A 25,994-nucleotide genomic window follows, 5' to 3' on the forward strand; every position below is an offset into this window, starting at 1 on the left:
GGGCATGCAGAGTGGAGCAGGCTTCCTTATGGCCCCGAGTTGAACCAACAAAGGGGAAGGTGCAGGGAGACTTTTGGCCGAAGGTTCTTTCCCTTGTGGTCACTCTACACATGGGCATCGGGAGGGGCATCAAACCGGTCCCTTGACCCCTCTCCTTGAAATCAGCATCCTTCATTATAAATTATAATAAAAGAAGAAAGCTTGTTATTTTTATTGTTAATAACAAAAATAAGGTTTGGGTGGTTAGTATTTGAAGAAAATAACCAAAGTAAAAACTGCGTTAGATCAAAAGACCAGTTCCGATGACACAATGAAAACTGCTAAGAAGAAATGTTTCCCGAGAGCGACGACAGATGGCTGCACGCCATATAAAGAAGAGCAGAGTTCATTGTAGAAACTAGGAGCGGAGAAGAGTGATTATATATATATTATAGTAAATGCAAAATACATAAAGGAAGAGTATAAAAATTATAGAAGGAGTAAATAAAATGTTGTATATAGCCAATTAAGATAATTAAGAATATGCTCGTATATGAAACAATTAGGAAAGTTAATAAGTGAGCAAATGAATTCAGAAATTGTCTCTCCTTTTTGATCTTCTGACGAGGAGAATATCGTCAGCTTTTGTATTTGTCCGTCCCTCGGTGGCGCTGTGTCAAATTAGACGCCCCGAAGCACTTACGGTTCCGCTTCTTATTAGACGCACTGGGCCATAGGCAGCGCTTGCTGTTAGCGATCCTGGGCTATTCCCCTTTTGGTCGTTACATAGGAGGTGGCGCTATTGTCAGTTTAGTCGACCCTACTCTCTATATAAGTATAGCTTGTATCGTATGCCAAAGAAGCGTGGAAAGCGAGCGCATATATGTAATAAATAAGATTACACTTTAAAAGGAAAGAAAATAAATTAGAAGAAAGAAAAGAAGAATAAGCCTTTTCCAAAAATAGAAGAAAGAAAAGAAGAATAAGGCTTTTCTAAAAAGTTAGAAGAAAAGAAGAAGAAGCCTTTCCTAAATAGAAAGAAGAAAAGAAGAAAAAGTATTTTCCAAAAATAGAAGAAATAAAAGAAGAATAAGCTTTCTCCAAAATTAAAAAGAAGAAGAAGCCTTTCCTAAATATAAAGAAGATATGAAGAAGAAGCCTTTTCCTAAATAGAAGGAAGAAGAAAAGAAGAAGCAGCCCTTTCCCAAATCAAAGATAGGAAGGAAGAAGAAGCCTTTTCCCAGAAATTACGAGAAGAAAGAAGAAGAAGATTTCCTTTCAATTATCCATATAATTAAGAAGAATATAACCGACGTAAATTTGGAATCAATATATATATATATATATATATATATATATATATATATATATATATATATATATATATATTATTTCAATGTATATACAAGTTTCGTTATATATTTTCTCTGTATTGTGTAAAGTTTTCAGAATATAGATCCGCTTTTAACTATATCCTCTTGGCTATAAAATGCTTTCTTATTTGGAATTCTCGAATAAAGAACCTATCCCCTGAGATTAGATATCTGTAGCCGTGGTAAATAACATTTTAAGAAGTGCACTAGAGGGACCTTGCACAGTCGGGCTTGCCTTACATGTCTGGATCAGCTATCCTCGCCTACAGAGCACTAAATTGTTCTGGTGATATGAGCTCATCTTCTCGTGTTGTAGCACAACTCAGTGGAAGATAAATCCTCCCATCCACTGTACTCTTGTTTCGCCCACCTCACTAAAAGACACAAAGAAGCTCGAGAACCCTCCTCTCGTCAGATTCTCAAACACACTGTCCTGGAAAATGCACGCTTCCCTCTTCCAACAAAATTCTTAAAAAAAGAAAGAAAGAGCCAATCAGTCCTTCAGTTCTATCACCCTTTGGCTCCTCTGTCCTCCCTTGGACCAATGGTCAACCGTCTTTCATGGTTCCTCTCCATTTACCGGGTTTTGCACAAAAAAGGGGAAAAAAACTCACTTCTTGCAGACCCCCCTCCTTTTCACATAACACACACAACAGCCAACTCGTGTCCTTATTCACCTCTAGCTTAGTTCCTGTATACATTCTTTGTTGTAGCTTTAGTACTCTATTATTACATGTATAACCACCCTTATTCCTATGCAATGGATAGAGGATAACTGGTTATCGGTGGAATTCGGTAGTGGACATGGACAATGACAGAGGATTCCACCGACACATGAATTCCGCTGATAACCAGTTACCACTATGGACATCGGTCGGTAAGACGTTTTAACTGTTTGGGAGTAGACTTTTTATATTGCACCTTCGGGGCTGATTAATGGGAGGGATACATAATATGAAAGTTTTCATTATGGCTTAGACTACATTCAAAAATCACTTTTTAAACCACATGCACCTTTTAACCAATCCTTTTTCTTTTTTTTTTTTCTTTTTTTTTATAATAAGTGACGCGGCATGATACCAATGCCAAGAAAAGCCTGAAGAAGGGGAAAGTAGTTACCCCGAAACATTGCTCTAATCAACATTGGACTACTCTCTAATCGTAAGTAAGCAATTTTAGTGTTTTTAGAAAAAGGTTTTTTTATTTTTAATAAATACATTAATTTGTTTATCTCAAGTGAGTAATACGCACTCGTGCTATTATTATGTACTAACCGACTGCTGGCCTCAATCCCACCTTCCTAGGTTGCAAAGTAAAATAAACCAAATCAATCAATCAATCAACCACTTTGGTAGTTCCGTAGTTCCTTTCTGCTTTCTTTAAAAATTGTGATTCTCTCAAAATTTCAATAGGGGCTGTAGCCCCATCAGCGGTGGAAATGCATCCATACCCCCATCAGTGACCTCTGCAGTCGCCAAATCTGAACCCAATAGATATCTTCTGATTTACATGTCACCCCGTAACTGGTTGGATGATTTTGAATTTGAACATGCATACATGCAAACAATTTATTGCCACACACAAACATGTGCACGCGCACGTGCGCACACACACACACACACACACACACACACACACACACACATATATAAATGTATTATGTAAATAATATAAATGTTACTAAATTTTCAAAAACCATGTCCAGCAATTCCTCGTAGAAAAATAAAAGAACCAAATGAATATAAATAACTCCGCTGATAGAATAGAAAGAGTGTTAAACATATCTGTTTGCTCTGTTAATCTTTATATTGTTACGAATATACAGGGTGTTCAAGAAGTCTTTGTATGAAAACAAAAATTAACTGTATCTGCTATATGCAACATGGACAGGAAGAAATGGTACCAAAATGATCGGAAACTATTCAGTTTTTTTTTGTTTCAGTTTTCTGTAACGTTGCAGTAGTGTAGCAGTGCCAGTGTCCAGCAAACCGGAAATGTACACAAATCAGGAAAAAGCTGAGTGTGTCCTGTGGTTTCAAGAGAGTAGGTCGCAAAAAAAAAGTGCAGAGACAGTTTCAAACATCCTATGGAAAGGTGCTGCCCGATGGTAGGAGCATTAATTCGTGGTATGACAAATTCAAGACCACAGGATCTGTTGCTGACGCACCGAGAAGTGGCCGAGCATCAACCTCAGATGAAAGGGTGGAAGATGTCAGAAGAAATCCGTGCATACGGCCTCACGTGAATTACAGATGCCAAACAGTTCTGTTCATGATGCGTTACACAAATGTTTATTGTTTCGTGCATACAAAGAGCAAATCCTGCAGGCTTTGTTCCCCAATGATGGCAAACGTCGGTATAACTTTGCGATGAAAATGTTATCACACATTGACGCTGATAATGGCTATCTGGAACATGTTGCTTCTTCAGACGAGGCAGTCTTTCATGTCAGTGGTTTAGTGAATAGACACAACGTGCATATCTCGGGTAAAGAGCCCCCTCATGAGGTGAGGGAGTCGACCATGGGCAGCCTGAAGGTGAATGTTTAGTACGTGCTGCTGCATGACAGAATAATCGAACCATTCTTTTTCTGTGAGGACACCGTAACATTTGGAGTGTATCTCAACATGTTGCAATTGTTTGCTGTTCCTCAATTGCTAGAATACCACCAAAATGTTATCTTTCAACAAGACGGTGCACTGCCACATTGGAGTCTGGAGGTTCATTCGCCTACCTTGATTAGACATTTCCTGGAAAATGAATTGGTCGAGATGGACCAACAGCGTGGCCTGCACGATCTCCAGACATAACCCCTTTAGATTTTTTTCTATGGAGTTATGTGAAAGACAATGTCTACAGAACTTGCAACTCTGCAACAATGCATAACCCAAGTCATCACATCAATCCCTCCTGTGATGTTGGCTAATGCATGGCAAGAAGTTCAATTTCGACTAGATGTACTCCGTGCTACCAAGGGTGCTCACATGGAGACTTATTGATATCTTTCCTATTGCCAATAAAACTTGAATAGTTTCCGAAATATTCTGGTACCATTTTTTCATGTCTATGTTGCATATAGCGGATACAGTTGTTATTTTTTTTTTCAGACAAAGACTTCTCGGACACCCGGTATTTTTATACCCTCATTATCTTTCTAATCTTCAAATATATTATGTATCGGATTGGATCATAAACTGTGTAACACTCACGAATGTATGCAATGTAATATGATATCATGTAATTGACGAAACCATGGACCATTGTAATCCCTAAGGTGAATAATAAATCAATCAGTCAATTCACTAGACATATTGGCACAAGTGTCCCTCCAAAAAAGCTAATGCTATGTACACTGAGTTTGTTTCACTGGCAGACTAAATACATTACACATACATTTTAGGTAGTTGCATAAATGCAATAGATATTGAAGAATAAACACCCAAATATTTATATAAAAAGTTTTTATTTATTATGACAATTTAGTGAATGTATAAGAATATTATAAAATGGTACAACATATAAAAATATGACTAGGCTACATATTTTTCCGTGTCAAAACATGTTATAAATACTTAATTGACACTGTAAAAGACAAAGGCACATTATTTAAGTATGCAGGTAACTTCATCAATGGTTGTGTCCATTCACAGTACAAACAATAAAATAATGCAAGTTTTTATATATTTGATTGATTCATTCCTGTAAAATGGAGTAATATTATTACATTTTAGTGCTTTCTTCTTCACAAGGCTCCTTGGTGGTTGCTGTTGCAGGCAATATCAGTTCCTCTTTTGCCTTTTCTTGGTGTTTGCTTGGGGTTGAGTTCCACGGCTGAACTTCACCAGAACCAAAAATCAGAAACACTGTTCCACAGAATAAATACACCCCTGCTGCTATCCAGAAGACCAACGTCCATTGGTGAGAAGTTTGCTGAAATGACAGAAGGAACTTTTCAGTCACCATAAGCACCAACACGAAAACACACAGCTACTTTATTAAGAACAGTATCTAGTAAGAAGTAAGTCTTATTTTAATCTTGAGAGTAACTGTAATTATTTCAGGAAGACACATGGTTAGGTTTCAGCAATTTTTCAAGTGTATTGTATTGCATCAGCCAGGCCTTACAGATTTTTCACTTTTGGTTTAGCAGTCCCTTCAATGTAATTCCAAAGATAGTGGGTTTAGATCTGGTGACTGCAGAGCCCATTATTTTCATAATATTTGCCAAGTAAATACTTCCCCCAGTATGAACACCGTGTGTAATGCCAGCTTCATGATTGATCATATTAAGTGGTCAATTTTTCATCTCACCACTGAATTCCCTGTCTTCGAGTTTCAGCCTGGTCATACATGTTTTTTGTGAGTGTCCCTTCATCAATTTTCATCTAATCATCACTTATCCTCATTGTCTCAATTATCCAAAGTGGCAGAAAAGCGATATACAATATCAAAACTACAAAATATCATGCACAATAGTCTTCCCAGCAAAAAGGTCAACTCCATGTTGCATTTGTGTTATTTTACATCACATTTCTGCCACATTTATCTAATGATGACAATGAGGATGAGTGGTAATTCAATGAAATTGATGAAGAGATACTCAAAAAGATACCCATGTCCAAGTTGGGATTTGAACCAAGGAACTTCAGTGGTGTTTGGCCACCAAGACAGCCACCACTCTTTATAAAATAAGTATTATGATGAAAAATACTTAACAAATAGTGCTAGTATTTGTTACGAAGGGAAATGTCTCATGGATATCTCTGCTATGTACACTTTTATTTATACCCCTCCCCTTTCCCATATATACATCTTTACATTACAATCCATTATCAACTCTTCCAGGTCGCCTCTTGCTCCATTACAGAGGAATGCATTTTACCGGGCTTCGCTCTACGAGTGTACTATTTACCATAGTGCTAACCTACTCTTGCAGTTTTTCATGCAAGAGTCTCTACGCAGTCCTCTCCTTTAGTGCTGTACCTCTAATTTGAGCTACAAGCACACTATTTATCAAAGCACTAACCTGCACCCCCAGTGTATCACGCAGAGGTCCCTATGTACAGCGCTCACTCTTTATGTATCCATCTGGCTCTATGCAACTCTCGATGTATCCATGCGGCTCTGTGTCTGTCTAACTGTGACGAACAAGTCAGAATGCAGTGTGTATATATATATACCTCCGACAAACTGGTCTGCCCCCAACCATCGGGGCGAAGGCCCTATTGTTACCAGAAAGCTATTGGGAGAAAACAACCATTGGCTTCCCTAGTTACCGGGCAAAAAGCAACCTAGGCAAGAGCATTTATAAACATCCAAATTTTACATATATATTTCCATTTTCCGGCTGTGTGCGTTAAAACCACACAGCATAATTCAAAAGTGCTTTGTCAATAATAAGAAATAACTGGATATAAGAATGTACTTTATACACATAAATTGGTACACACATTCTTTCGTGTTTCTAAAAATTAAAAATACTAAAATATTTATTATTTGGTCTAGGAATTAATTCGTGTGGTTGTTACGCACACATTGAAGCTGTAGTTCAAACACAAAATACATAAATACCTTAAGAAAAATATTGTCCATCGCGAGCCACCACTTTCACCCATCTGTCAGGCAAGTTACGGATTCCGTGGCAAAAGAAGTCCTCATCTTTTGAAGCGATCCAGTCAGAGACCCATTTTTCGATATCTTCTGAAGAAGTGAACCGCTGTCCAATCAAATCGTTATTCATGCAATCGAACAAGTTGTAGTCCGAAGGAGCAACGTCTGGTGAATACGGCGGGTGGGGTAAAACTTCGCATCCGACATTTTCTAAATAGGTTTTGACTGGTTTTGCGACATGTGGGCGAGCGTTATCATGTTGAAAAATAAGTTTATCATGTCTGTTCTCCCATTCTGATAGTTTCCTGGCCAGAGCTTGTTTCAAACGCATTAATTGTCGTCGATAACGTTCTCCATTAATAGTTTCACCCAGTTGCAGCAGCTCATAGTACACCACACCTTTCATATCCCACCATATGCACAGCATAACCTTTGCACAGTGAATATCTCATTTCGGTTGTGATGGACCTGGTTCACCTGGCTTCACCCAGGCCTTTTTTCGTTTCGGGTTCTCGTAATGGATCCACTTCTCATCGCCAGTAACAATGCGATGCAAAAACCCCTTTCTTTTCTGTCTTTGAAGCAGCAATTCGCAAATGGTTTTTCGTCTTTCAACGTCTCTGTCTTTCAATTCATGTGGAACCCAATGTGACATCTTTTGAATCATTCCCATGGCTGTGAGGCGTTTGGAAACTGTTGTTTGATCTGCAAGTTCTCCCTGCGTTTGACACGAATCTTGATCGAGCAATGCTCTCAATTCTTCGTCTTCAAATTGTTTTGGCTGTCCAGGTCGCTATTGGTCTTCCAGGCCGAAATCACCACTTCTAAACCGTGCAAACCACTTCTGACACGTTCGCTCAGCTAGCGCATGGTCACCATACACTTCCACCAAAATACGATGACTTTCGGTAGCACTTTTCTGCATGTTAAAGTAATGAAGCAGAACACCCCGCAAAAACACTTTATCTGGCACGAACTGCGCCATGTTCAGTTGACTACAAAATGCTGTTGTTGACGCGTCAATCAACTGCCCTATACTACGAACGATGCACGCTGACAGGAGTTTTCAACGCATGTGTGGATACACGGAACTGTGGGACGATATGCTCGTTACGCCATTTCTTGTCCAGGCGCACAAATTAATTCCAAGACCAAATACTTACGTAAAATGAGTATCTATTTTGTACACCGACAACGTGTCGGGAACCACTATGGCGGACTCAGCATGGGAATAGTGTGATAGGGAGCATCTTTTCTCTTTTAAGTTTTAACTGGCACTGGTTCTTAAGTGGAAGGTTTTATAGTGGTTATTTTTAACAAAAAGCAACAAGCATGGGTAAAGCAAAGGATTTAGTGTTCTCCAAATTTTTTACCTTAACCATAATGTACCAATTCCTTTTCCTGATGAGTGTATGAATTGACGAGGCTATGGCAATTTTCGGATAGCTGAAATATAGGACCTGAAGAAGGGAACAGTGGTTCCCCGAAACATTGTCGGTGTACAAAATAGATACTCATTTTACATAAGTAATAAATATTTTTGTATTTTTAAATTTTAGAAATACGAAAGAATATATATATATAAAAGTGAGTAAGTCGCACAAACCTGAAGTATGAATTGGTACACACACCAACCTGAGAATAATGTTTAAAGAATTACATAATTGTGAATTGTCTCTCAATCTCTGAGCAAATACAGCTTATAAATACAAGATTTCAACTACCATGTTCCAAAATTAATATTATGATTAACTAATATGCTAAATAATACAAAAAATTATTGAGTAAGTTAGAGTGGCATCCACTCTTGCTTGTGAAATAGTAATATGTAGATAGCACTGCACTAACAATGTTAATTTCAAAGATTGTTTGTGTACTTACATTGTCATTTGTCAGATAGCCGGTTATAATAGGTGATAAAACACCTGGTATCATGGATAACGTCTTTATCAATCCAAGTATTGCACCTGTAAGGAAAAGTTTCTATTTTTGAATCTGTTTTCTCCATTATTTACTAACCCTATTACAACTACTGATTTAAAATAATAACCTTTTTGAAATAACACAAGCTTAGTTTATACACTGACTGAAATTATGAGCCAATCTCTGTTAATACGATATTCTTACAGTGTTTTGATTTGATTTGATTTGATTTAGTTTATTTTACTTTGCGTTTTGTGCCTCTTGGCTAATTTGCAAAGATAGAGATTAGTGATGAAATGATGAAATTGATGAATGGACATTCACAAACAACCAAGTCCAAGCAGGATTTGAACCTGGGACCCTTGGCATCGCAGCGTAATGTGCTCACCACTTGGCCACAGGGTCCGGCATTCTTACAGTGTAATCTGAAACAAAGACATTTTCTTGACACAAATTATATAAAAAAAACTAGTCTGAACTAGTAATAAGAAATACAGAGAAGGAACTCAGAAAATATATTATAAATTATTAAAACCTTTGGTTCAACCAGGTGGACCTTCCCGATGGTGTAGTGGTAATGATGTCACCTTGTAATCAAAGGGTCTCTGGTTCAAACTCTGGTGGAGGTACATAGTGGTTCGGGTTCTGCTTTAAACTGTAGGTCCAGCCCCATCCATGCATATAGTAGACATAAAAAAGCTTTGACTTTTGACTTTCACTCGACTAGGAATTTATCCTGGGCCCTCCTAATAGGGCTTTCAAGCCAACTTCTGACCTTACCATAAATTTTCTGTTTATTACAGATATAAACCAACATCCACCTTTAAATTTATAATTGAGGTAACTAATCATACCGAACTATCTATTGCTCAAAGTGGAAATACCCAGCTGGGGTAACAAGGTGTCTCAAATTAAAACAACTCAACCCAACTCCTAACTGGGAGGGTGATGCTTGGTCGAATTTGGTGATAGGGCATGCTTGTATGTATGACCTTTTGAATTTGAATTTTTGTGTAAAGTCCACTGGCTACTTGGGTCTGGACCTACAATTTAAAGTGGAATCTGACCCACTATGTGCTTTCACCAGGTATCGAACCCACAACCCCTTGGTTATAAGGCAACGACGTTACCAGTATGCCACCAGGGAGACCCGCATGCTTACATGGATCAAGTGGGCCTCCCTGATGGCATAGTTGTAATGTCATTGCCTTACAACCAAGGGGTCGTGGCTTCGATACCTGGTGGAGGCACATGCAAATGTATTGCAAAAAATGCTGAGAATGAAGAAGACAGAAAACAGAAGAACAATGAAAATGATGTGCAGTGTAATATTATCTACCAACTGAACTCCAAAAGTTCAAATACTCCATGTATGTCAATAACAGAAAGGCGTATTCCGAAAAAACTGAATGATGATTATTTTTTTTCGTAAATTTAGAAATTAACCCAATCAACAACCTTAATCATTTGCAATCCGCACCAAATACCTCCTCATCACCTGTAAACAGTATTGATACACCCAGACTGAAGACTGCAAGTAAAATAGATAAAAAGTTCCAAAACAAATGACAAATAACTATCTTCTGACAATTATGCACAATAATGTAAAATCTGCCACGAACAAAGTACATCTCATTGAATTATCCTTGCACGATTTCCAACCCAATATTCTGACATTAACTGAATTTGGTCTCACCGAACATGAATCACAATTTTACACCCTAGAAGGATATAGCTTGGTGTCAAAATTTACCAGGGAGGAACACAAAAGTGGAGGCATTGCCATTTATACAAGAACTAGCCTGACAAGGACTAAACAGATTAAGTGGCTTCAACCATTATGAAATGAAATGGTATTTGAAGCAGCTGAAATTGAAGTTAATATAAATAATCACATCTATACAATAATAACATTATATAGATCCCCAAGCTGTAACATCAATGACTTTCTTTCAAAATTAGATGCTGTATTACAAAGAGTTACCCTGTCAAATTGCAGTCATCATTCTAGGTGACATAAATATTGATCTCCTTCAAAACAATACAAGAAGTAAAGAGTACATAGATCTTCTTAAATCGCATGGGCTTAATCAAATTGTAAAAAACCCCACCAGGATAACACTCACTAATGAAACCCTCATAGATCATATTAGCACTAACATGCCTTCTGACATGATAAAAGCAGAGGTGATCCACAATCTAATATCCGATCACACAGCACAACTAATGCAAGTAAACCTGCCCACAAACCATAATATAATAAAAAGATATGCAATAGAATGCAGAAATATTAATGAAGATAATATCAGATACTTATCCTATCTTCTAAAAAAAAGAAGAATGGACAGAAGTGTACCAGTCAGATACTACGGAAAAAATTTGGGAAAATTTATTGAACACACTTGTATATTACCTAAATGTTGCATGTCCTATTAAAAATATATATATATTTCAATAAAATAAACAAAGATTGGGTCGCAAACAAAATTTTGCAGAAAAAAAATTGAACTAAAAAGCATCTATGATAAATTCATAGCTACGAAGAGAAAATTTATAATGACCTGTATAAAAGTAAGAAAAAAAGAATATGAAAAATTAATTAAATCTGAGAAAGCTCAGCATTTATCACAAAAAATAAAAAGCAATAGCAATAAATCTAAAATCATATGGGATATACTAAACAAACTAAGAGGGAAAAACAATAATAAAGATAAAGAAAATATCTCACTAGCTATAAATGAAACTGAGGTTAAAGACCCAGAAACCATAGCAACAATATTCAATAACTCTCTTGTGAATGATAACCCAAACACTAGCTTGCAAACACAACACAGTGAAAATTTTGGACGGCACACTAATTCCATTCAAAACTCTATGATACTGGAAGAAATAAGTATAAATGACATTGAGAAAGATATCAATTCCCTAAAGAACAAGAAATCATGTAATATTGATGGAGTCTAACCATCTAGTAAAAAAATTTACACCCTGTCTACTCCTGCCTCTACAATTTGCTATAAACTCATCATTAAGAAATGGTATATTCCCAAAGATCTTAAAGAAGAGTGTCATAAAACCGATATACAAAAAGGGGCCTAAAACAGACCCCTTAAATTACAGACCAATAGCAATTACTTCATCCTTCTCCAAAGTTCTCAAAAAAATTATTTCCAATAAAATTCATGATTTTTGCTCCAAATTTAATATTATAAATGAATATCAGCATGGTTTTCAAAAAGACAAATCAACTAATTCTGCAACTGTACAATTTACAAAACTAATCACTGAAGCCTTGGAGGACAATGAAATTCCGAGCACAGTATTCCTAGATCTGTCCAAAGCATTTGACTCTCTAAACCACAATACACTTATGCATAAACTAATATAGTTTAGGTATCCGAGGTGGCATATTTAACCTAATTAAGTCATTCCTTTATAATCGAATACAATGCAATCAAATTGACCACATAGATAATTCATCTATCAAAACCATTTACTCGAGCTTTAAATCGTCAAAGATAGGGGTCTCTCAAGGATCTATACTTGGTCCATTATTATTTATCCTTTACATCAATGACATACCGAAGAACAAAATGACTCAAACTATCACCTATGCAGATGACACTAACATAATATGTAGGGCAAAAACAAAAGAACAATTAGAAATCCAAGCTTACATCTCAATTAATCAAATAACACAGTACTTAAATTGTAATAACCTAAATATAAACCATCAAAAAACAAATTTCATGATTTTTAACCCTGGCAACAAGAAGAACTTTGATAACTTGACTGTTTGCTTAGATGAAAATTAAATAGAGTATGTTAACCAAGTAAAATTCCTAGGATTGATCATCGATGATAAATTAAATTGGACATGTCATATTGACTATATCTGTGATAAACTCACAAAAAATCTTTATCTATTGAAAATCCTTTCACAATATAATATTAAGGAAATCAATATGAACCTGTATTATGGTCTTATTTATCCTCACTCAGAATACTGTATTACAGCTTGGGGAGGGGCAGCTCACATACATACAAAAAGAGTGTTTACACTACAGAAGAGGGCTGTAAGACTTACATGCAAAATACCATCCAGATCAACATGCAGAATTGCCTTTCACGATAACAAAATTATGACTGTATAATCGCTTAGAGGTGTTGAAGGAAAGCGTGGGAGGGAAACCGGCAGTCGGTAGGTACGTCAAGGCCCTTCATGCTGTTGCGGAAAGGATTATTTTTTATTACTCGCTCTATCTTTATTATTCTATTATCTATGTACTTAATGACAAGACACAATTAAGAAATGAAGAAATTCATGGACATAATACATGACAAAGACAAAACTTCCATATCCAGACTAACAGATTAACTCTGACAGACAGATCACCACATTCTGCAGGTTTAAAATTCCACAACAACCTTCCCCCTTGGCTAAAAAATATCACTCCCTTAAAGAAACAATTGCATCTAATCAAAAAATACCTCACAGACAGAGCTCTGTATGATATTAATGAACCATAAATTAGATTGGGTACAAATATAAAGTAGACAAAGAAATGTAATAATACCATAGAAGGAACTATGTAACTCTAATTAAAGAAAAAAAAACGTCATGCATGTACTTTATACAATATATATATTATTTAGGTATATATATGCTTATCATTGTTTTAAATTGTGAATGTAATGTAAAATTTTATTTTTTTATTTTTTATCACATATGTGCATCATGTAAAAATCTTTTGTTCTTATACTGTAATTGCTTGTATACCATACCTTATATTTTCATGTACTGAATCTTATATTTTCATGTGCTGTATCTTATATTTTCATGTACTGTATCTGGACGAAATCCATACCCATGAAAAAATGGTCAACGGATGAATAAAGATTATGATTATGATTGTTCAGATCCCACTTTAAACTGTAGGTCCAGTTCCTATTAGCCTATCTGTGCATATAAGTGGACTTAAAACACAAACTCAATCAAACTCAAAACCATGGATCCACATGGATACAATCCACTAGGTGAGGTATGCATATGCAATTTATTCTAGCTGGGAAAATGCATTATGAAATCCTTCTTAACTAAGGGGATAGCAAGCTTCCTTCCACTTCGAGCACTGGAACTATTTACATAGAATAGATTATGGCCCACAGAAGATATATTACAGCATAGTGAAAAAATAGAGTTATAGTATTTACAAGTGAATTAAAATCTGGTGCAACATTGGAATATTTCCAGTTTAGTTACAAACCTGCAAAATTTGGGCTAATATCCACAATATTTGATAGGCTCCCAGAAGAACTAGCTCCGCCTACTGCACTTGTAAGCACAAGGAGAACTGCAGCTATCGTAGAATCTGTATGTCCAATGTAACCAATCAGAAGTAGCAAGATTCCTGGAATATATTCACCTGAAAATTGACATCAGTACATATGCTAATGAATGCAATTTTCTTAAGAAAGGTTGCACATGAAATAGACCTATACAACTCTAATTCCCAATAAAATATCATTAAAAAATATATATTATCCAGTGGATTTTAACTGTCAAGTTTAATGTCAATCCAAAAACAAATTTCATTATGATGTTCTAGAAACATGCTTAATCCTAAAGGGTAGCAAGTGGGGTGTGTTTGAATCTTGAAATGGAAAGAGGGGCTCTTCCCCTCTTCTCTCTGGCCTCTTTTTCCCTTTCCTCTTCTTCTTCTTTTTCCTTACAGCTTCTCTCTTTGAGTGGTCAGCACTATTTTCTCTAGTGCTGAGTTGATACCAGAGTTGTAGTTGAGGGTATATGGTGGTATGCACTGTATACCCTCTGGTTAACCTTCCTCATTGGTGTATACCTATTACAACAATGCATATACATTATACGAGGCTTGTCCGGTAAGTAAAGATACAAACACATTTGCACGTTAGGGGAAAAATGTGTACCAAAGTTGGCAACACTGGCAGTAACCGTGATCCATACGACGAGGATTGGGAGTGAGTCGTCGGTGCTGCACTGAGTCTTGTGCGAGGAACATGCGTTGGAATTGGCAGCGGCGATACCGAATCCCGCCAAATGTGAAGTGTGCGCCGTGATCAGGTTTTTGCAGGCACAAGGAAAGCGTCCATCGGAGATCCACCGAGAAATTGTGACTGTGTACGGGAACGTAATAAATCGTCAAAATGTGGAAAAATGGTGCCATGCCTTTGCAGAAGGTCGACGTGATGTTCATGATGAAGAGAGAAGTGGGAGGCCGTCCGTGAACATTGACGACCTTCGCAATCATATTGAAGCAGAGGTGTGTCCGAATAGGCGGGTGACAATTCGAGAATTGTGTGTGATGTTTCCTGACAGTTTGAAAACCACTATTCATGAAGTTGTGAGTGGGTTAGAGTACAGAAAGTTGTGTGCACACTGGGTCCCAAAACATTTGACTGACGAACACAAACCAAACAACTGGGATATGCACTGGACTTTTACTCGCTATGCAGAAGAGGGAGATACATTCCTGGACTCCATTGCCACAGGTGATGAAACATGGGTGTTCCACCATATGCCTGAATCCAAGCAGCAGTCACTGCAGTGGCGCAATACCCATTCTCCAAAAGCCAAAAAATTCAAAATGTCAATTTCAACCCGCAAGCTGATGGCAACTGTTTTTATGGGATCGCCATGGCATCCTGCTGGTGGAATTCATGCCGCCTGGAAGAACGATTAATGTTGAAACCTACTGCCAGACTTTGAAACATCTTCGACATGCAATTCAAAACAAACGGAGAGGCATGTTGTCAAGTGGAATCCGCTTTATTCATGACAACGCCCGCCCCCATGTAGCAAATGTCACCAAGGATCTGCTTGCACAGTTTCAATGGGAGGTCCTTCACCATCTGCCATACAGTCCCAACCTTGCACCCAGCGACTACCACCTGTTGCTGTACCTCAAGAAACATCTTGGTGGAAAACACTTTGCCGACGACGATGAAGTCAGGGAAGAAGTCACAACTTTGTTCCAGATGCAGGCGGCGGATTTCTGCGATTCAGGGATACAAAAGCTTGTTCCGCGTCTGAACAAATGTTTGGACAATGGTGGCACTTATGTGGAGAAATAGCCTCTGTATCAGTGTATTAAGTGTAACTTTAGTTGCGAGCAATACATTTCTTTAATATCTTATTTTTTGTTTGTATCTTTACTTTCCGGACAAGCCTCGTACTTTGGTTTCATTTATATTTATTTATGTAATTTGATCATTACTTCAGTGAGCTTACTACAGGTAAATGATTTATCTATATCATCATTTCTCAACCCACTGCTGGGTCCCGGGGGGGGGGGGAGGGGGGTGCGAAGTCTGAATCAAAAATTTATTTACATGGGCTGATTTTTTAGTACTGGCAACTATGCTATAGTGACGCCGAGCAATGGAGCCAGGTTGTTTATGCCAAAGGTTAGTTACACGCATACCCTCCCTCAGAGCAAATAAACTCACTCTTCACACTCCATGCCTGTGCGCAGTGACAACAAGAACAGAGCAGTTGTGAGCGAGAGGTCAGGGAGTGCAGTCACGATGTTTACGAAACAGGAGCACCAGAGCTGGTTAAAAATTGAATGTGCTAGAGGTCGCACAGCACGACAGTGTCACAAACAGTGCAAAACAACCTGCAAGCAGCTCTGAGAAGAAAACGGCTACACTTTATGCATAATCCACCCACCATTCTGGATGACAATGCAGGAGCTGTGGCTGATTTGTTCAATCGCTGGGGATGGGAAGTGCTCTACCATTCCCCATACGTTCTAGATTTAAGTCCCTGATACTTCGACCTAATCCCTAAGATGAAGGAACCACTTTGTGGGATTAGCTTCCGAACAGTTCAAGACATTTTTCTGGCAGTATATCACTCTCTTCGCACTATCAACAGATTTTTTCAGATTTTTCGTTGCCTTTTTGCCTTCCATTTTTAATACTTTTCAGTGCCTGAACATCCAGGCTCTACTTATAATGAAATGATTTTCATAAAATTGAGCTTGCAAAATTAATTCTTGGTCGAAAATTTGATTGAAGTTCCAGTTGATTGTCATGTAGTTCATTATTTGTTTAAATAAAAATGAAAGGAACTCTGTCCATAGCATGCATTCACTGGCATTCTGTGTGGTAGATTTTGCTTGTCTTGTGACAGGATAACAGTAGAGATATATCGTGTTTCAACTCTTAAATATGGGTCTCTTTTACAGCATAGGTACAATCTGAACAGTGGCGAAGCGTGACATCTTTACGTAGTCATCGCAAGATTTGCCAAACGTCCTTCAACCAGAGGGGATGGGGCACAATATCTATCTGCGATAAACACAAAGGTCATTTGAGAATTCAATGTAAAAGCTAATACCACAGACCTTATGACTACAGAAGACATAATTCTATCCCATGCAATGAGAATTATTAAATATGATTATATCATTCAATATGTGTTTTTCCTTTTAACAAGAGGAAATAGCAGACATTCGTAGTGGCGTGGCCATGATTTTTGAAGAGGAGGGGAGCCTTATGTGCACTTTTTTAGTAATCGTTCCTCATTTTGTCATCTTTTCCTGCCATTGACGTTCTTCTTTTTCCCTTTTTTAAATGAATATTGAGCCTAAGCAGGGATTATGACCCTCACCAACCCCTCCTTGGGCACACCACTGGACACTTGGAAGAATCTTGATGGCTGTAAACATGGGGATGGAAACAAAAAAAAAAAAAAGGCCTGTTATGACCTAGACCTTCCAGAATGGGGGAAAGTAGAGGTCATAGGACCTTGTCGTAGGGTCTGCCTGTTCAGAAGTGTTCGGCAGTTCTAGGCACCAGCAGAGACCAGAGGGATTCGCACCATTCTGCAATGAGCTGAGGCTTGTAACACCATTGCCTTCAATAGGAAACTTGGTGGGAGGGTTCGGTGCCCTCATTTCGATGTGCTACACTTTAGCGAATCTCTTGCGTATTTCAAGCTGTTTCATGCTGTCGATTGGCTTATTTCGCACAATGTGATTCTTCTGACATATTTTTTACTTCTCTAAAGTATTTAAAATGCAATAATTTTAATATTTGGCTTGGCCATCGCCACATCTCCCGATGACCAGGTGCCTCGCCTCGCCTCGCCTCGCCTCTGAACCTGAATATTAAAATACCTGTTAGGTGATCACAAAATACAGCTTTTCATGCATTATTAGTGCAAAGTAAATGTAAACTTCGAATTTCACATAATTATTCACACAGCATTTTTCAGGCACTGCAACAGACCTAAATGCCAGACAACTATCAGGCAGTGTCAGTAAATAAGATGAAACTGATATGCTGACAGCTTAACTGATTTCGTTACAAAATAATTTTGTATCTTGGCATTTGAAAAAAAAAAAGCCATATTATCTACATTTATGCACTCATGGATGAATTAAAACAATATAAATGTTAGGTAACTGTAAATATACTTTTAAATGCACATCATTTGTTGTAGAGTAATCACAATATTTATAACTAGGGAGCAGAAGTTGATGAAATGTCATCTTTTTTCTGACATCTCTGACACGATGCCCATTAAATATACACAATATTACACTTCGTCTAGAACCCAAAAAAGGTAATTCTAAAGTGCATTTTTTGCATTTTTTGCCAATTTTCAGGTTTTGGGTCATTTTCCCCAATTTTCGGCATTTTTCCATCATTTTTCGCAATATTCGGTGTATTGTTTTGTCATATTTTGTGACTTCCTTCATTTTGGTAATATTCCTGAGTTTTTTCACCAAGGTGAACATAGACCTATATATATCTCGCAGGATTGCAATTTACGAGCAAAAGAAATGCTGAACTGGTGACAGTCCTTTGTTGTGTCGGTTTTTTTCTTTTAAAGCAAGATTTCATTTTGTTCAATTTTTAACCTGAAACTAACAAATTTAATGGTCATTTTTTGCATTTTTTACATCATTTTTCTCAATTGTTTAGGACATTATAGGTCATATACCTATATTCTTTAGGTCATCAACTTCCGCTCCCTATTTATAACATTGTAGGTGTTATTAACCAGTAATATACATTGGAAGATAATTTTCATACTCACAGGTAGCAACAGCAATTTTTCGAGCCAATGTAATAGATAATATTTTCCTTTTTAATATGAAATCTGTTAAAGCTGAGTATGCAAACCCAAACAAGCATTTACTCAATTCTGGCAAACCAGATATAAATCCATTCTGAAAGAAAAAGAAACTTTGTAAGAATAGTTGGCAATAATGATTGCTACACAAAATATTTTCTTAACTTTCTTGAATTTTTTTAGGTATATACTACAAATGGATGTTCCTTTGTGTTCGTTCTGTACTCGGTTCCTCTGAATCATTATCATCTTAACAAACCTCAGTGGTAGAGTGGATAGCATAGCATGCTATGATGTCAGAGGTCCCAGGTTTGAATTCCACCCTGGGCATGGGTGTTCTTTGTTAGTGTTCCTTCATCATATCAACAATCATCCTCATCTTCGTGATTAGCCAATAGTGGCAGGAAAGAGTAGTAAAATAAAAAATCAAAAAATCATTAATCATCTTGTGATTATTCTCTTGTATTCTGATAGGAGAGTCTCAGAACATTTTTGTGCTTTTGTGTTTGTTTCTGTGAGCACTGTGTTGCTAAACTGTTTACTCAGAAAGTTGAAGGGAACTCTCAGACCAAAGCGACAAATGACACTTGTATCTTGGAAACCAACCTTTATAAATAAATGGAGTATTTCATAACAGAGTGATATGAGAGGTTCTACGTGTCACTTGTGTGTTTCTTGGACTGGGCCATTGTCTTAATATGGTACAGTGGGATTCATGAGTATTACCATGCAAATTGTCCATGACTATTTTCATCAATTTTTCTCTTACATCCTATGTGTATTTAAGCAATGGATTTTTATGTATGCTGGTGCAGAAGTTCTCAACAGCTTGTTTTGAGTTTTCTTTTAATTCTTGAAGCTCTTATTGGGTCAAATAAAGTGCACGAACATGGTGATGGACAATTTGCATCGATCCCACCGTACATCTTGTAGCCTTGGTCTGTTGGTAGCACATTCACAGTGAAAACTTTTTTACAGATTGACTGAATACTGCTGACTGACTGATTGATTTGGTACATTTTACTTCACTTTTCTGCCACTTTTGGCTAATTGCAAAGATGAAGATGAGTGATGATGTTATGAAATTAATGAAGGGTCACTCACTAGGAACATGCACAGGACGGTATTCTGACTCAGGACCCCTGGCATCATAGCATGCTGTGATAACACTCCAGCATGGAAGTCGGCACAGACCAGATGGAACCCATGTTGCTCATCACTTTGGTGTAACCCCCCCTAACTTGTCACCTTGGTCTCAAAGCTCACTAAGCAGAAAGGGCCAAACATTTCTAATCAAAGAGATCTTACCCAAATTGACTATATTGATTGGCTACGATTTCTTGGTTAAAAGCTGTTATATGGCATGCAGTATTATATAATACATTTTGCTGCTTTGTTACCAATACCAAGTTCAAGAGACCCAAAAACTAATCCTGGAGTGCCCAGAGGGCAAATGGCCAGTGTGCCCTTGCCCTTAGCCACTAAGCCAGTGCACATGAGCAGTTAACACATTTGCAACATATCCTGTTAAAGTTGTTTTCATGAAGTAAAGCACACGAGTGTTGTAACCATGTAAAGCCTGATGGCCATCAGATATACCAGAAGCACATTGCATCAAAGGGCCACTTATAAGTGCCTCCCTGATGACGTAGTGGTAACGTCATTACTTTGTAATGAAGGGATCCTGGGTTCAATACCCGGTGAAGGCACATAGTAGTTTGGATCCCACTTTAAACTGTAGGTCCAGCCAATCATGTATAAAGTGGATTTAATACAAAAACTCACTGAAAGAGCTACTTATGTGCACTGAGCCTGAGAGAGCATTGAGTTTAATTTTAAACTCACCTTATCCCAAGATAGACTAATTGAAATGGATCTACGGTTTAAAGTGGGATCCTAACAACACTGGGTATTGAACACAGGACCCCTTGATTACACGGTGGTAACATTATCACTATGCTGCTGGAGAGGCACAGCAACCGTTACCTTCCTAAAAATTAGGAAGTGCTGCGATGATTTATGTTAACTTAATGAGGATGTGTTTGCCAGTCATTCTCCCTTGGCAAACGGAATGAATAAACGCCAATGAATTTATGGAAATGAATTATTAAACATCTACTTATTCCCATAGTAATAATAACTTAATACAACCACACACAGATGCAAGTTTAGGTTCTAGGTTCCTGGGTTTCATGAGAACCTTCTCTTCCTCTCCTCGATGCTCTCTCCTTCCTGTCTCTAATCGAACTCCCTCACTCTCACCTTCTCCTTTCCTCCAAAACTTCGACCTTTCACCTCTCTACGTCACACACCCTTACCACATCTTCCCTCGCACCACCCTGCATTCCAGCTCATGCTGACGCTTACACTTCCTCATTCCTCATTCTTTCCAAACACACCACACAATAAAGAAATATTGTTGCATGTAAAGGGTGTCCGAAAAAAAGCGGCGGATTTAATATGCTTAAGAAAATACGGTATATTTACAAAATGACAAAAAAAAATTTAAATCATTACAACGGGTAAATGTTCCAATTTAAGAATGAAAGATGACAACCAGCATATGTCCCCCAACTAGATCGAGAGCATGGTATTTTAATGTCTGCTGTCGAAGCTGTTTCTTCAAATTTTTTGATCAACTTGTGAAATGTACTCGCTCACTAGGTGCACTTTCACGTCCAAGGATTGCACGAACCTTCATAACACACTCTGCATTACACTCGCCATTCTTGTAATGATTTTTCTGTATGAAAACTCTGCTCCATGTCAACTAAGCTGCAACAATCGCTGATAAAAGAACTTGTAAGAACAGTGTTACCAACCCAACCACAAGACATGTTGCGAAAATCAAACTTGGCATTCTTAAATCAGAACATTTACCTGTTGTAATGATGTAAAAATACTTGTCATTATTTTTTAAAAAGGTATTCTATTAAGCATATTCAATCCGTCGCTTTGTTGGGACACCCTATATTTATTCAACACATGTCACACAAACAACTATTCGACATAAAAATTCTTCAATATTTACCATTTTGATGTTGAGGTTGTGTATATTGTCAAAATAAGCAGGTAGCTGCATAGTCAGTGTGATAGTTCCCCACATAAGGCCTTGTGAAGCAACAAGAACAGCCCAGAAAGGACGGGAGCGAAGGATGGGCAGCCACGGAGTGTTCAACTGAAAATTAATTAATATATTTATTTCACATTTTGATTTTACTTTCATTATAAAGATGGATTTCAGACGAAAATATGAAATAAAGAGTAGAACTCTTATAGTGGTGATGTTCTTAGTAAAATGTATACAATTAACCATGCTGGTGTTTAAGAGAAGGGTTTAATGGATCAATAGGTGTGACTTGGCAGAGGCAGAGGGGGGCACTTTCCCCCTCCAAATGTTCATTAATTTTTATGGGATGGAAAGCTTTTCAGTTCTGCCACCCCAACCCAAAAGTCTGATTCTCCCCCCCCCCCTCTCCTCCCCCCAAAGTTAGGTCCCAAGTTATGCCCATGGTTGGTTTAAGAAACATTTTGCACAATTTCTATATAAAAAAAAGTGGGCTTGCCCGTTTTGTCACAGGCATTCAGAGTGGATATTATTTCTATTAATTGCAGTTAATTGAGCAGTTCGGGAGTAAAACTCGTTAACCCACAAAAGTATGGAACTGAGTAAAAACACAAGTGAAATTATTTCATTTCATTGTGGCTTATGTATTACCTAGATTTTTCTGTGTGTTTTTACCAATTTGCGGCTACTGAATGGGCTTTGTTCTCTAATGAGTGAACAACAAGAGAATGTGCAGTGACTATACCCCAATGTTACCTCAAATTTGATCAGAGTGAGAGTTTTCAAGTTTTGCTCCCGGGCCGCTCGATTATAATTTTGATGCTGAATCAGTTACTCTGATTGGAATCAATAATCTTATGCATATATTCTAAACTATCTTCTCTCTGTATTTTAGCTTCTGAACTGGACCTTGCAGATAGCCTAATACGTAGGGACATTGAATTTTTGCGATGCGCGAAATTGCGAAATGTGAAAAAAAGATGCACTTTTGAACATTCTGCACGTAACTACACCCCCAATGATGAAATATGCATGAGTTTCATTCGCGAAGTAATGCGAGATGTGTGCTCTTCCACGAAATGAATGCTTTTTCGCAAAATAACCGTGAAATATCATCAAATTAAGTGGAAAACACGCAAAAACAGGCAATCGAGGTTGTGCGCGCAAACTGTCGATTTGTAAAGAAACGTTTGCTTAAAGTTTCCTACCACTTGCAGCTGAAGAACGTTTTATCTTCGATCACATCAGGAAGACGCTGCAAATTGGAATTTCCCATGCACATAATCTCAGTTCGAAAACTTCACTCCCTGTCAAGCTGCATTCCTTTCTTCCCCCGAATGTCTACTCAACTTCCAGTTTCATTGAACTTGCTAGCTAAGCAGCGATAAGATTAGTCTGTTCCCCCACATCAAGGGAAACAATGGTGTCATTGGTGTTCAGTCATGAATGAATTTTGTTTATCATCATGTGATTTTTAACATGTGTTTGTGTATGTGCAGAAGTGATTATTTTATTTGTTGGACAGCAAGGATATCCTTTAAATACATACAATGAATAAATCACTTGAGATATGCAATTTAGAAATGAAGTGATTTTGTGTTGATGTTTTTTTTTTTTTTTTGGTTGGACAGCTAAGTACTTGTGTATGTGTACAGTATATAAAAATGAAGTAGTTTATCAATTTATAGCTCTTTTGCATGTTGTTTCCTCTCATAATGAAAAAGTGTGTGCCATTTTTTTCACCGCTGGTATATACCGCTCATCTAACATTTTATTTACCGCTCTCCTCAGTTTTTATTTACCATAAATTTGTCTCCCTACTAATACGTATTCTCCTGATGGGTATGCATATAAATGAAAACAACTTACATTCACTATTATCTATGGTTTTGAATGTCTGTAGTCTTAGAATGTGTCAAATGTGATATGGAGGGACTACTGCATTTCCTTTCTTGGCAATATTGTATTACTTCTCAAAGAAAGAGTATATGTTTTTCACTTTTAATTATTTTTGAAAAGTGTCACAAATGAGTCAATGAGTACATATTGTAATTAAACACCAAAAAATCTGCAAGTGAGAAACAAACGAGTACTATTTAGGTTTTTGATTGATGGATTGAGTTGGTGTTTTAAGTCCACTTTATGCACAGTAATGCTAATCGGGACTGGACCTACAGTTTAAAGTGGGATCCGAACCACTATGCGCCTCCACCGGAAATTGAACCCGGGACTCCTTGATTACAAGGTGACAAAGGTACCACTGCACCATCGGGGAGGCCCTAGTACTATTTAGGGTAGTGAGGCACAGCAAAATATCTAAAATCTCTTTTAAGTTCAACTTTAGGTACAGAGGCTGCTAGAATTTGATGCCAAGAACTCTTAATTACAAAGCAATATTCCCACTAGGCTATCTAGGAAGCCATATATTTTTTGAGAAACAAATAAATTTTACAAAAAATTTGATATAACAATTACTGAATTGAAAAGATGCAGTTTGCACATTGCACTACGATGCTAGAGGTCCCGGGATCGAATCCCAGCCTGGGCATGTGTGGTCTTTGTGAGTGTTCCTTCATTAATTTCATATCATCACTCATCCTCATCTTTGTGATTACCCAAAAATGTGGCAGAAAGGCAAAGTAAAATAAACCAATTCACTTGGAAAAACAATGCAAATAGAACTAACCTTGCTTTTGTCTGTTGTACCAAGAGATGACTTTTGCAAATAGGTCCTTTCTTTCACAGATATCCGGGGATGTTGCTCTGGTGAATCATAAACAAAAATCCACCAAAAAAGGCACCAAATTAAATTTAAGCAGCCAGTTATGTAGAACACAGCTTCCCATCCCATGCTGGCAATAATAAGGCCACAAATTGGGTATGTCAAGGCAGTGCCAACAGCAGAACCTGAAATAAGAAGTAATATATTTAGTATACTAATATTAATTATAAAACTAAAGCATACATTGCAGTGACATCCATTGAAATGTAAGGACTCAGAACAGTTTCTCATATAGGAATGAAATATATCTGTGGTACAACAGTTCTTTGATGGCCATGGCCCGTGAAGCAGTATTTTGATTGGATGATGCCTGGTCAGTTCATTGAGTCCAATCGCTGATGTTTTCTGGCTTTTCAGACAAGAGCCTTCTACTTCTTTATTTCATGAGCTCTCCAATTGTTATCACAATGCTGGGTCAACACCAACATTTGCGGGACTTGGGATTGAACTCAAGCTAAATTCGATATGGACATAGGCCTGCTATGTGAATTCTTTTTTGGTGGATGCATTGTCAGAGCATTGATTCCAATTCCCATGGCTTTCTAGACTTCAGCTCACTAACATTTCTTTTCAATATGTACTCCTATCCACAACTTTCTACATTTTAGCCCACTATCATTTCTTTTCAAGTAGCTGCCAATAGTCCCCTGACTTTCTACCTTATAGTCCACTACCATTTCTTTTCAAGTAGCTGCCCATAGTCCCCTGACTTTCTACCTTATAGTCCACTATCATTTCTTTTCAAGTAGCTGCCCATAGTCCCCTGACTTTCTAGTTTATAGTCCACTACCATTTCTTTTCAAGTAGCTGCCCATAGTCCCCTGACTTTCTAGTTTATAGTCCACTACCATTTCTTTTCAAGTAGCTGCCCATAGTCCCCTGACTTTCTAGCTTATAGTCCACTACCATTTCTTTTCAAGTAGCTGCCCATAGTCCCCTGACTTTCTACCTTATAGTCAACTACCATTTCTTTTCAAGTAGCTGCCCATAGTCCCCTGACTTTCTAGCTTATAGTCCACTACCATTTCTTTTCAAGTAGCTGCCCATAGTCCCCTGACTTTCTAGCTTATAGTCCACTACCATTTCTTTTCAAGTAGCTGCCCATAGTCCCCTGACTTTCTAGCTTATAGTCCACTA

The 25,994-nt window shown here is 37.6% G+C and overlaps 1 protein-coding gene across 1 annotated transcript in view; it reads right to left on the reverse strand.

Annotated features, from left to right (window-relative positions):
* Window positions 1–4,831: 4,831 nt before the first annotated feature.
* The window catches only part of LOC146003801 (putative inorganic phosphate cotransporter), an 83,442-nt gene continuing 62,279 nt past the window's right edge, over window positions 4,832–25,994 (reverse strand). Inside the window, exons 14-19 of the mRNA XM_083142219.1 lie at window positions 24,762–24,982; window positions 22,040–22,186; window positions 18,973–19,105; window positions 14,153–14,311; window positions 8,844–8,929; window positions 4,832–5,282 (exon numbers count right to left, since the gene is read on the reverse strand). Of these exons, the coding sequence (XP_082998345.1) occupies window positions 5,073–5,282; window positions 8,844–8,929; window positions 14,153–14,311; window positions 18,973–19,105; window positions 22,040–22,186; window positions 24,762–24,982 (956 nt within the window). The 3' untranslated portion in view covers window positions 4,832–5,072. The remainder of the gene's footprint in view (window positions 5,283–8,843; window positions 8,930–14,152; window positions 14,312–18,972; window positions 19,106–22,039; window positions 22,187–24,761; window positions 24,983–25,994) is intronic.

The sequence above is a fragment of the Lepisma saccharinum genome, chromosome 20 (assembly GCF_977018435.1).
Source record: "Lepisma saccharinum chromosome 20, izLepSacc3.1, whole genome shotgun sequence".
Taxonomy (NCBI): Eukaryota; Metazoa; Arthropoda; class Insecta; order Zygentoma; family Lepismatidae; genus Lepisma; species Lepisma saccharinum.